This window comes from Phalacrocorax aristotelis, chromosome 12 (genome assembly GCF_949628215.1).
Source record: "Phalacrocorax aristotelis chromosome 12, bGulAri2.1, whole genome shotgun sequence".
Classification (NCBI taxonomy): domain Eukaryota; kingdom Metazoa; phylum Chordata; class Aves; order Suliformes; family Phalacrocoracidae; genus Phalacrocorax; species Phalacrocorax aristotelis.
Window position 1 is genome coordinate 15,633,132 of NC_134287.1, and position 11,767 is coordinate 15,644,898.

Genomic DNA, 11,767 nt, shown 5'->3' on the forward strand with positions numbered 1-11,767 from the left:
GCTGAAAGAAAACACATTTCATTCCCCCAGGCTGTGGCAGCTCAGCAGATGAGGCCTGTGATCCAGTCTTCTTGAGCTGGCCATAACACCATGTGTCAGGTAAAGGTTTGTATTCTGGGAGACTCCTTACTGGTGCGACGTTTTTATCGTTGCTCACAGCAGGGGGATCAAGCAGAAGAATGGGCTGCAGATAGCTGAACAGAAAAAAGGCTCTGAGAATTTATTACTTTGTTTTTTTTCTCAGGGAGAATAAGAAATAAAAGGCAGCACCTCCTGGCAAACAGTTATATTAAGTGCAGTGTGCAAGAACAGTGTATGAAAAGAAGTTGAAAGGATTTTGATTGTTCACGTCGAAAGGAGACGAAGAAGAGGTAACATGGTAAAAGAGAATTAAAAAAGACGTGGTTGCAGAAGGTAGCTTGGGAACATCTGTTCTGCTGTTTCTAATGACAGAACTTGGAACAACTCATGTTAATAAAAAGTAGAAAATGAATATGCAAAATGTAATATTTTTTGTTCTATATATGATTGACTGTGGAACTCACTCCACTAGAAAAGTTTAAGACTTAACATTCAAATTAGAATCAGCCGCTTACAGAGATATGAAGAATAGCATTAACAGTAACAGCTACGTATGGAAAGATAATAAACACTGTGCTTAAGTTTCTCAGTAATTATTAAAAGCAGCAAGGTGAGCCATAAACTGCTTATCAGAGAGTTCTTACATCTGAGTCAGAAACATTTCATGCTGGCTTGTGCCAGTCAGCACTCTGGACCACAGCTATGGGCCAGGGCCACAGTTTGTATTACGGCTGCTACATACACAGCATCATGTCGATGGATTTCACTTCAGCTTCCCCGGTAATTTTGTTAAACACTTGCCAGTGACTGTGACTTGATTCTGTTCAAGAGTTATTCTTTTGAAGTGTTCTTCTTTTCTCTAAAGGAATAAAATGCTCTGAAGTTAATCAGGGACCTTGTGTGCTTTTTTACATGTCACAAGGTCATGTATCTTGGGCTGATGACAGGGTTGCAAATGGAGACAAAGTGGTCAGAGGCTGCACTAATCCCTGGCATGAGGGATATGGAGGAGCAGCAAATAAAGCGGGGCCTATGTTAAGTGGGTGGGCAAATGCTTTTGAAAAAATCCTCTAAATAGACTAATTCCTCTTTTCCCTACATGGACCTGGCTAACATTGTCTTGTGTTCACCCTGGGTGCTCTGGAGCTGATCCTGGGAGTTTTGCCTTCCTGAGAGCCACAGGAACAGACACTCTGTCCGTGTACCTGTGAAAATATTCCTTGGCTTTAGCTGAACAAACCGAAATAACCCACGCTGCCCTCAGTCTTTGTTATTGCTTGCTCACCCTAAGTCTTACGTGTAGCTGTTGCTAAAGGAAAGTTTGAGAAAGTCTGCCTGCCACAGAAATACTTTCACGATTTCCTTTAAAAATCATGCTGGAGATAGAATTATATTTTATTTGCTTTCCTACTAAATTCCACACTCACACATGCTGCCTCTGCATGCATGAGCCCAATACTCCTCAGTTTGAGCTCAGATGCCACACTGATGGGCACAACTAATGATACCACATGAAACACAACAAAACCTTTCAGCAGAAAGCAGCAGTAAGGTGGTTTGTGTTCATTGCTCCAGTAGAATGAAATTCAGCATTTCATTAAAAACAAGCAAGCAGTGTCTCTGGGCAGCACACAGCTTCGGAACAGCTTCGGTGTAGTTGGAAAAAAAAAAAAAAAAAAAGAAAGAAATGGCACTATTATTTATAAACAGGCTTTTTTATTCAGACATACTGTATATATTGATGTGCATATGTGTGATTTTTAACTTATCCTATGCAGCAACACAGCTACAGGTGGTTTTCCCTCTCCCTTTTTAGAGAAATCAGGTGATCCTAGTTTAGTTTGTTCTCCTGCAGAAAGGAGGGGATTTAGGCACCCAGGAACCCCACACATTTGAGATGCTGGAAGTTTAAAAGGAAAAAAAAGAAATGCCTCCCTCCCTGTTGGGGTCCAAAGCTTTAACCCGAGTCACAAGCAAAGACTGAAACAGCATTGTGATAACCCTGCATGGCAGTGGAGAGCCTCTGGCTTTTGCTCTACCCCCAGCCCAGAAACAGCCTCCAATACAGCAGGGGAACAGGTGGAATTTGAAGAAGACAGGAAAAATAAAAAATGTCTTGAAGCGTTTATTTTACTTGAATGCCCCTTCACACCTCAGGGCACATCCTTATTTGGAAATATTCAGAAATAAGTAATAATAATAGGAATAGGAACAAAAATGCCTAGCTCTTCTACTAAGGAGAGCTGCAAAGCTGTGAAATAAGAATTTCTGCTTTAGTGTTGGCAATTTAGCTTGACACTGGTTTAAATTGCCTTAGGTGGGGAGCAAAGAGCTTACACTGACCATGGCTCCAGCCCTGGGACTGCAGGTCAGGCCAGCTACCAGAGAAAATGGGCCTCACAGTGCTCGCGTGAGGGGGCAGGAACCCCCCTACTGTCTCCGTTTAAGAAAATAGAATAGCAGAGAAATCCTTGTTTTAGATGAAGGCACCTGAGACAGCTCTGGCAGGACACATTCACGCTGGTGTTCCCTGCGGGTGACAGTGCAGCAGCAGATTTGGGCAATGAAGTGGCCCAATCTCAGCAGCAGAGAGGTCTCTGCAGGACAGGGCAAATTCATTACGCAGGACAGCCCCACGCAGGGCAGGGCAGCCCAGGGAAGGTTTGAGCGGTGGCGATTGCCTCCTTGGCAAAGGTAAGTCAGGCCAGGGCTTCTCTCTTTGTCCTGGGCTGCGGGTGATGCTGCACAGTCCATGCAGGCAAGGCAGAAACCGAAAACTATCCTCTCCCCCAGGGTCTCCCTGGCAGATCTGTTTTGCCACACTCAGCTCTTTTCTTTTTAACACTGCTTCCCCTCCCCTCCCCTTGAAGTTTTTAAGTCGTGACCAGCAGTTTCAATGTCACCTCTTCAAATATCACCTGTGATCCCCTCCTTAATTCAGGTTGCCCTTCCCCAGATCATTCGTACACACTTAAAATAAATACCAAATCACCATCGCCACCACATCCTTCCCTCTTAATCTTGAGCAATGCATCCACCCTGGCTGGGACGGGGTCACAGCAAAGCCTAGCAGAGGCTGTGCCAGGGACTTGTGGCCAGGGGGAAACCGTGGGGTGGGCAGGTGCCCCAGAGCCACAGGCAGCTTGACCTGGGAAGTCGCAGTTCAACGCCTCACTGCAGCCCTGGAGGGGCCAGGGCCTCGGGGGGCTCCTCAAAAGCATGCGTTCTGCCCCACACTGCCTCCCCAGCGAAGGACTCTCAGGGTTGGGCTGCCAGGGAAGATGGAAGCAAGAGCCGTTTGGAAAATACTTATAAATACTTATAAATATCCATATTGATGCATGCAAGCATATATATATATATATATACATATATATGTATGTATGTTTGTATAGGCTTATACAGGTAACACACACGTACCAGCACCCGCCGTGGGCAGGAGCAGAGGCACGGAGGCAAGCGGCCCCCCCACGCCAGGGCCCGGCGGTGGCACCCAGGCTGGCCGGGCCCCCTGCGTGCCTCCCCACGCAGGGCCACCCCACCCCAGCCTCACACACAGGCAGGGGATTGGGCGCGCGGGGCCGGGAGACCCTCCGAGGGCTGGTGGTGGGCTGGGTGGGAGCCAGGTAGGGGACCGGGAATGCCCCAAACTGCCCCAGAAAGAAGAGATCCTACTCCACAGAATGGACGTCACAACCCCCCGCTTCAAAAATAAAAATAAAATAAAAAAATAATTTGGGAGGGTTATGTAGGGACAGGAATATTTTTTTTTTTTGGCAGCGCACATATTAGATGAAAGTAATTTGGGTGCTACGAATATAAGACGAAAATACACCTAATTCCATCATCATATAGATATAATATATTTCACTCTCACCACATAAATACAAAACATCCAAATATCCAAAACATTCAGAACAAAAGTTAGTAGCAAGGGCTCAGCGCTCAATTCATTCATTATTTTTTTGACTAGTTGCCTAAAAACTTCAGACGTAAATAATTTACAATAAAATTACTATTTTCTTTCTGTCCAGCTCCTGTCCAGTTCTGGTCTATAATTAATTCTATACACTACAGCAACCATTCCACTTTTTGTAAATTTTTTTTTTTGGTTACAGTTTGGTGGCACGTATTTATACATTTTGTAAACGCCATGTGTTAAAGTTTAAAGAAAGAAAAGAAACTTAAAACCAAAGCAAAGAAATATTTCCCCCCCCCCAAAGAACTAGCTAAGTACAGCATCCCTTTTCTGGCAAATTCAAGTACCAAAATTGAACAGGAAATATTCGATCCGGAATACTAGAAGATGAAATACATATGTTTGTGGAGAAAATAGCATTAAGAATTAAGAAGGAAAAAAATATTGTTACATAGATGTATTTTAAAGTACAAAAATAACAACAAAAGATACGCTTTTTATATTTTACGTTTGTTTTAAATGAAGTGTGAGCGATATACGAGAGGGTTATTTTAGGAGGAAGGAAGGCTAAAGATTTTTTTTATTTAGATGCGCATTGGAATTATCTGGAAAAATCAAATAGGAAAAAAAAAAAGAGAAAAATTACCATCGCAACAGATCTGGATGCAAAACGAGTCGCGACTTCCATTATTTATCTGCAGATTTGCTTTTGCAGATAAGGTCCGCAGGACTGGCCCGTGGGAATGGGAAAAGAAAAAAAAAAAAAAAGAAAAGGGGCGTTGTGTTATCTCGAAGGGGGAGACAGTTTTATTCAAAATCTCTGCAGCCACTCGTTTCTGTCTCCCCGCTTCGTGCGTGTATTTTCAAGGCAGTCCGTTCCGGCCCTTCCCACATTCAAGATTTATCGTGAAAAAGAAAAAGTTGCTGGACGTTTTTCTGGCTGGTGTCAAGGGCAAACGGCAGGGACGTACCGGGGACCGCAGTGCCGTGAGCGTGGGTGAACCGGGGGCCACGGGTGGAACCCCCAAACCTTTGTGCTTAGGAGTCACTGAAGCCGGGGGGGGGGGGGGGGGGGGAGGGGGAGCCCGGGCATCACCTGGCGACTCCGTCTTCCTCTCTCCGAAATCCTCCTCCCTCGCCTGGCATCGGCTACGGCGGTCCGAAAGAGCCCGGCCGCGGCGCAGCCCGGCCGCTCTCCCTCTCCTACCGGTGTCAAAACTAACGAACAGACAGACAATCCCCCCGCCCCCCGAGCGGACAGACGGACCCTCGGGCCGGCGGGGCAGGGAGGGAGAGCCGGGGGGAGGCTGCCTCGCTCCCGCCGGGCCCTCGCAGGCTCCCGCCGCCCCCTCGCCTCGGCTCGCCGCCCCCCGGCCCCCGGCCGCCGCTTCTCCTGGCCCCGGGGGCGCCGGGCCCCCGCTCCGGCCCGGCCCCGGCCCCGGCCCCGCTCCGCCCCGGCCCGCGGAGGGAGCCGCGCCGCGGGGCTGGGGGGCGGCGGCCGGGGAGGGGGCTGCGGGGAGGCCGCCGCGCCGCCCGTCCCATAAATACCGCCACAAATAGAGACTATAAATATAAATACGGGGAAGTTACTTAGAGTCAGTCCAGTGCTTTTTTCTCAGCGCTTTCTTTATTGTTGGTCCGGGAGTAGGGCTCGAAGGCGGACGAGCTCAGGTAGCGGGCCGAGAGTTCCTGCAAGTTGCCCGCCAGCGAGCCGGCCACGGCCAGGGGCGCGGAGGAGAGCCGCCCGGCCACCGAGCCCAGCAGCGCGGGCACCGGCAGCCCGAAGAGCCCGTGCCCGGCGGCGGCCGCGCCGTGCAGCGCTGCCGGCGGGGGGGGGGGAGGCCCCGCCGCGCTGCCGGCGGCCGGCGGGTGCGGGGAGCCGCCGCCGGGACCCGCCGCCGCCGCCGCGCTGCCGCTGCCCGCGGCCAGGCCGGGCCCGCGCAGCGCCGAGCCCAGGGCTCCGGTGGCGCAGGGCGGCAGGAGGCCCGGCAGCCCCGGCGGGGAGAGCAGCCGGCCTTGCTCCAGCAGCCGCAGGACGCTGCAGGTGGCGGCGGTCTCGGACACCACCGACCGCAGCTCGGAGTCCTTGCCCTGGTCCTTTTTCTGCTTGGTGCGCCGGTTCTGGAACCAGACCTTGACCTGCAGGCCGGGGAGAGAGGCAGGGTCAGCGGGGCGGGGGGGACGGGCGACCCCCCACCAGGTGCCCCGGGACCCCGCACGGCTCCGCGGGGCGGGGGAGGCGGCGGGGGCGGGCGGCAGGGCTCCGGCCGGGCACTTGTTAAAACCGGGGAGCGTCTTAAAAACGCACAAAGCGACACCCCACCCCACCCCCCCAAGCCCGTCTGCTCCCCGTTCGGGGTGCGCCGGGGGGGAGCGGAGCGCAGGCCGGGAGCCCTTAGCTCGTTTTATCGCGCTGCAGCTTTAGCCTCACTTCATCTTATTTTATTGGACGCCAGTAGGTCTCTGGGAGCCGGATCCAGCCCCTTCCACACCGCTTTGCCCTAAGCCAGCTCAGCCGGCGCCCCGGCGGGCCCGCGGCCTCCGGCACCGCGCACCGCACCGCACCGCGCATCGCGGCCCGGGGGCGGCAGCCGCCCCTTCGCCGCGCTGGCGGGGACCCCGCAGGTCCGGCTGCCTTTCCTGGGTGCAACAACAGCTCTGCACTTCTTCCCTAATCTCCCGGCCTGGACGGGCTCTCTCCCCTCCCCACCCATTTTAAACAATATGTAACTTTAAAAAGGAATCCTGGAAGTCCCTCAAAAAAACCCACAAAAGTCCGCCAAAAAAAAAAAAAAAACCCAAAAAACAAAAAACACCCGTGGCGGTTTCTGTAACCTACGAGCTATTGAACTTGTCATTCCTATCCGGCAGGGGAAAGAAAAAAGCTAATTAGCTTGTCAGGGGAACTTATTGTTGTATGATATTTTGCAGAAATATGAAACCTGCTTTCAGAAGTCTGGCCTTTTTAGCTGCTTTCCCGCACTCTCTCATAGTTTTAACCCCTTTGACCGACCCCGGCCCGCGGCCGTTCCGCTCTGCCGGGCGCAGGGACGATCGTCCCCCTCGGAAATACGGCCCAAATAGTCAAAATAAGGCCCAAACTTGGGTCCCGTCCCCGCATGCCCTGTACCCCTACAGAGCGCTCGGGCCAAAGGTCTCTAATCCAGCAGCCCCCAGGGGAAGATGCCACACACACACACCCCGGGGAGTTTGCAGCTATTTTGCCCTGGCTGCGGGTTGGGAGCGGCTCGGCTGCCCCCGGCTTCTCCCCGGCCGCCGCTGCACGCCTCCGCGCCCGGCCGCAACCGGCACGGCCGAGCTGGGGGCACCGAGCCCCGCGGGGCCAGCTCGGCCCGGGGAGGGGTTTGGCTTCGTGGCCAAGCTCCCACGGACCCCTCGGCCCGGCCCGCCTGGCCGCCTGCAGACCCACAGGGGCTGCGGGAGGGGACGCGCAGGGCCGCGGGACCCCCCTCCGCCAGCAGCCCTCCTCCGGGGCCTCCGGGGCTCCCCCTTCCCTGGCCGCACCCAGTTAGAGGTGGCGCCCCCCTCCCCCGACCGGACACGCGTGGGCACCTCGGGGGCGGCCTCTGCCCCTCCAGCGGGCCCGCGCCCCTGCCCGACTGCTCCCGGGGCCTGCGCGGTGGCGCGCAATTGGCGCGTAGGGCCGTGGGGCCGGCCCACCCGTGGGGCCCGGCGCGCAGCGGGGATGCCCGGGCCGGGGTAGAGGGGCGGTGTCCCGCGGAGGGAGCGGGGGCCGGCGCAGGGCAGGGCCGCCGGGGCTCCCCGTCTCAATGGGCTACCTGAGTCTCGGAGAGATTGAGCTGGCGGGCGAGCTCGGTGCGCTCCCGCCCCACGACGTACTGGCAGCGCTGGAACTCCATCTCCAGGCGGTAGAGCTGCTCGGCCGTGAAGGAGGTGCGGGTCCGCTTGGGACGGTCCAGATCAAGCCCCTTAGGCAGAATAATCTCTCTGATTGAACCTTTGGCATCTGGCAAAGAAAGGCGCAGTCAGCTTTACACCCAGGAAATATTCACTCCTATCTTTCTTTGTGTTTTGTTTTTGTTTGTTTGTTTGTTTTGTTTTGTTTTTATTTTTCCGAGGGAAAGAGCCGCTGCCAGCGCCTCCAAGACCGAGAGCTGAGTCAGGATGGAGCAGGGTCCCTGAGATTGCGGCACTGCACCCGGCCACTGCACCCGGCCACTGCACCCAAGGAAGGGGAAAAAAAACCCAACCCAACCCAACCAGAGAAGGAAGGAGGGGGCAGTGGGGGCCCAGGGCTCTGGAAATAATCCCCTCAACCCATTTAAGAATTGGCTTGAATATGTGGCACTGACAGTACGACACTGCGGCATCACCCACGGCCCCTCTGGGCGGCTGGGGAGAGATCCTCCAGGCCGGGCTTCGCGCCTGGAGTGCAGGGCTACTCTTTGTTCCCCCTGGGCTCCGGATTAGGGATCTCTGGAAGACGCCGCACCCTCCCAGCCGCCCCCCAAAATATAAAACCTTTTTTTTTTTTTTAAAGAAAAGGTTTCCCATGCGAAAATAAAAGCAGGCAGGAGCTTTCAGGGCATCGACAGCGCTGCCCCCGAGCTGGCTGACTGCCCACCGTGAAATGCGGGGACACCTCCAGCCCACCCAGCATCCCGGGGACATGCTTTGGGGTTTTGGCAAGCAGAAGAAGGCGGGGGGGGGGGGACGGGACACGACACGGACACACCAGTAAAACAAGGCACCAAACAGCCCGCAGGAACCTCACTTTTCTGGTAGCCCCGACCGAAAGAAAGAGGGACAAATCTTCTTAACACGACTGTCAAGCTGGAGACAGATTCATGTTACATTAAAGCCTTCCCAAGTTTGCTTTCCGTTATTTTACCTCTTCGCTACGTTTTAAATCAGAGACAACCACATCATTTTAATCTGACCCCTCTCTGGGTCAGTCGGTCGCGCGAGGATTAATTATTGTTTACAAGGCCTGCGTCGCACTAATTTTTTTCCGATTCTGTTCTCTCCCTCCTCCCCCAAAACGCACCTTAATAAAACTGAAATTTCACCAGGTTTTGGCTGGGTTTTTGGTTGTGGGGTTTTTTTTTTTGGGGGGGGTGGTGGTTTGTTCTTTTTGTTTGGTCTTTTTTTTTGGACAGAGGTAGGAATAGAATGATTTATTTAGTTTAGTCTGGGAGGGAGACGAGGGTTGAGGAAAACAAAAGGTCTAACTATTAAAGAAAAGAATTAAAAGCCCATCGTGGTCCCTCTGTTGATTTTGAGGCTGATGGTTATTTAAAACCAGCCCTTCCTGCAGGGATGCTAGGCGCGGGGTGGGGGGACAGCGGGAGCCCCTGCCCTCGGCGGAGGACCCTCCTGCCCACTCGGGGAGCGTAGCCCCGCGCCGCGGTACGCGGCTGCCGGCGGCGGGATGCGCGGGCGCGGAGGGAGCGCGCCCGGCGGCGGGGCAGAGCCGCGGCCCCTTCGGGGGGAGCGCCGGCCCCGGCGGGCACCGGCACCCCGGGAAGGCTGCAAAGCGGGAGGGAAAAAAAAACCAACAAAAACAACAAAACAAAACAAAACAAAAAACCAAAGCAGAAGCGGGGCTGGCGCGGTGCGGGGCGAAGCCGGGGCGGAACCAGCGCGGCTTAACTTTCCCCCGAGCCGCCGGCGGAAATTCATCGAAATCAAGGCGGGCTGGCGCGGGGCTGCGGGGCGCAGCCGGCCGCGTGCGGGAGATCTCCCCCGGAGCCGTAGGAAGGTCTTTCAACCCAGGGACGGACCAAATGCAAAGCAAGAAAATAAACACATCTCCCAGGCGTGGACGGAGCTCACCTTCCCCCACCCTCGCCAAATACCTCGAGCTCATACCTCTAACTAGGATCCTCCTGCAATAGTCTGGATCAGCCGAACTAGATTTAGTTTTATTACAATCTTCCGTAGCTGCAGAGGCAGAAAAAGTCCCTTGCTGATCCTTCAAAAAAGAAGTAGAAATATTTCCTTCAGACCCTTTGCTTTCCTTGCCCTCTTTATGTCCGTTCTTCGAGACCCGGTTAGCTTCAGTCTCTGAACTGCATCTAACGTCCATTTTGTCTTGTTTCCCAAACATGTAGTGCAATAAAAACAAAAAAAAAAAAACCAACAAAAAATACAGAAGAGTAGAAGAAGAAGAAGAAGACGAAGTCTATGCTGGATATTGCACGGCTTAGGGTCAGATCGGTGGGGATCTGTAAAGCACCTTGAGTAAGGAAGGTCGGGTTTTATCCCACTGGAAAAGCAGCGGCTTCCTCAGTCCCAGCGTCCTAATGTGACTGTCCAGCTTCCCAGAGCGCCCAGTGATCAGGTACTCAACAGTACAACTCTAAAATGATTTAATGTCTGCCTTATTACAGAGACATGTAGTTGTTAGACACACAGAGGGACGCGCACTCGCTGTTTCAATTGATTACGGGTAATTTTGCAGCCTCCACATTTAGGTTACCTCATGAATACACTAAATTGTTTGGATAATATATCAGATCGTAATGGATGGTTTGTGTGCTTGTCCCCAATCAAGTAGAGTTTAGCCAGTGAATAAACTGAAATGATTGGTCTTGCTTTCAGGAAACACACAATCAAAAGACTGAGACTTCCAGAAAAAAAAAAAAAGAGAGAGAGAGGAAAAAAAAAGGGGGGGGGAGAGGGGAAAAAAAAACCAAAACTTTTGACAAGATTCACCCTGAATTGTTAGCACCATTAGCAGCCATTATTAACTTTCTTCAGTATGCCTCTGACCTCCCGATTATATAGTGGCTTTCTCCAAAGCACGCCAAATAAATCTCAATAAAGCTGCTAGGAGGGGCTGGAAAAATGCAGTTGTAGGGGGTGGAAAAAAAAAAGCCCCCTGAATTCTACACAAACAAACAGATCCCCGGCATGCACACACACAAAAAGTTCTTCCTTCAAGCAGATCTCTCCAAGGTAGCAGGTTATCTTGGCCAGCAGAAATCCTCCTTAACACGTCTCCCCACAGACAGCCATCTTAAACTCCTACCTCTCCTTATTTCAGTCCCGATACTTGCTTTTTGTGCTTCTCCCTCTGTGTGTGTGTATGTGTGCGTGCATGTGTGTGTGCTAATTCTGCACCTCCACAAACACTGAACCTATTCGCAGAGCCTGCTCATTGAAAAAAAAAAAAGTGAAAAAAAAAAAGCCAGCTTTGTGTGCAGTGGATCCAGGAGGGGGGAGAAACGGAGAGGGGGAGAAAGAGGGAGAGAGGGAGGGAGGGAGGGAGGGAGGGAGGGAGAAAGAGAGATAGCCCATGAAAAATCTCAACTGCGTGATCCACTAAGGGAGAAAAAAGTTTTACTCTAGCTATTTCATTGTCTCTGCTACAATATCTTTGAGAACCGCAACAGCCAGTAATCCAATAAGACCATTGATTAGGCTACAATGATTCAATTCAAGCAAATGGCCTTGTGCAAAGAGCATGCTCCAGTCCTTCTTGTCACCTTGCAGGGCAGAAGCCCTCTTCATGCTGCTCTCCTTATTCATTCCTTTATGGGAAATGTAGAGCAAAAGGAGTGAAAGATGGCAATTATCTAATTGGACTATTAACAAACAATTCTCTGAGTGTGGCTGTCTGGCAGTGGTTCTTGGGCGAGGTGAAAGGCCACATGTTGCACTGGCCCCATTCACAAAGAGTTTAGGGGCCTGAGAGAGAGAGAAAGAATTTTCCCTGAGAATTTTTCACACAAACGCCGGAGTATCCATCAGGCGTGCTCCTCTCCACCTCGTCCTCCGCCT

General features: G+C 52.6%; 1 protein-coding gene across 1 annotated transcript; it reads right to left on the bottom strand.

Moving 5' to 3' along the window:
* Nucleotides 1-5,596: 5,596 nt before the first annotated feature.
* On the bottom strand, nucleotides 5,597-11,451 carry VAX1 (ventral anterior homeobox 1). The gene is made up of 3 exons (XM_075107555.1): nucleotides 9,854-11,451; nucleotides 7,801-7,988; nucleotides 5,597-6,139 (listed from the first exon to the last, which is right to left on the bottom strand). The coding sequence occupies exons 1-3, from the start codon at nucleotides 10,089-10,091 to the stop codon at nucleotides 5,597-5,599; spliced, it is 969 nt and encodes a 322-aa protein (XP_074963656.1). The 5' UTR covers nucleotides 10,092-11,451.
* Nucleotides 11,452-11,767: the final 316 nt, after the last annotated feature.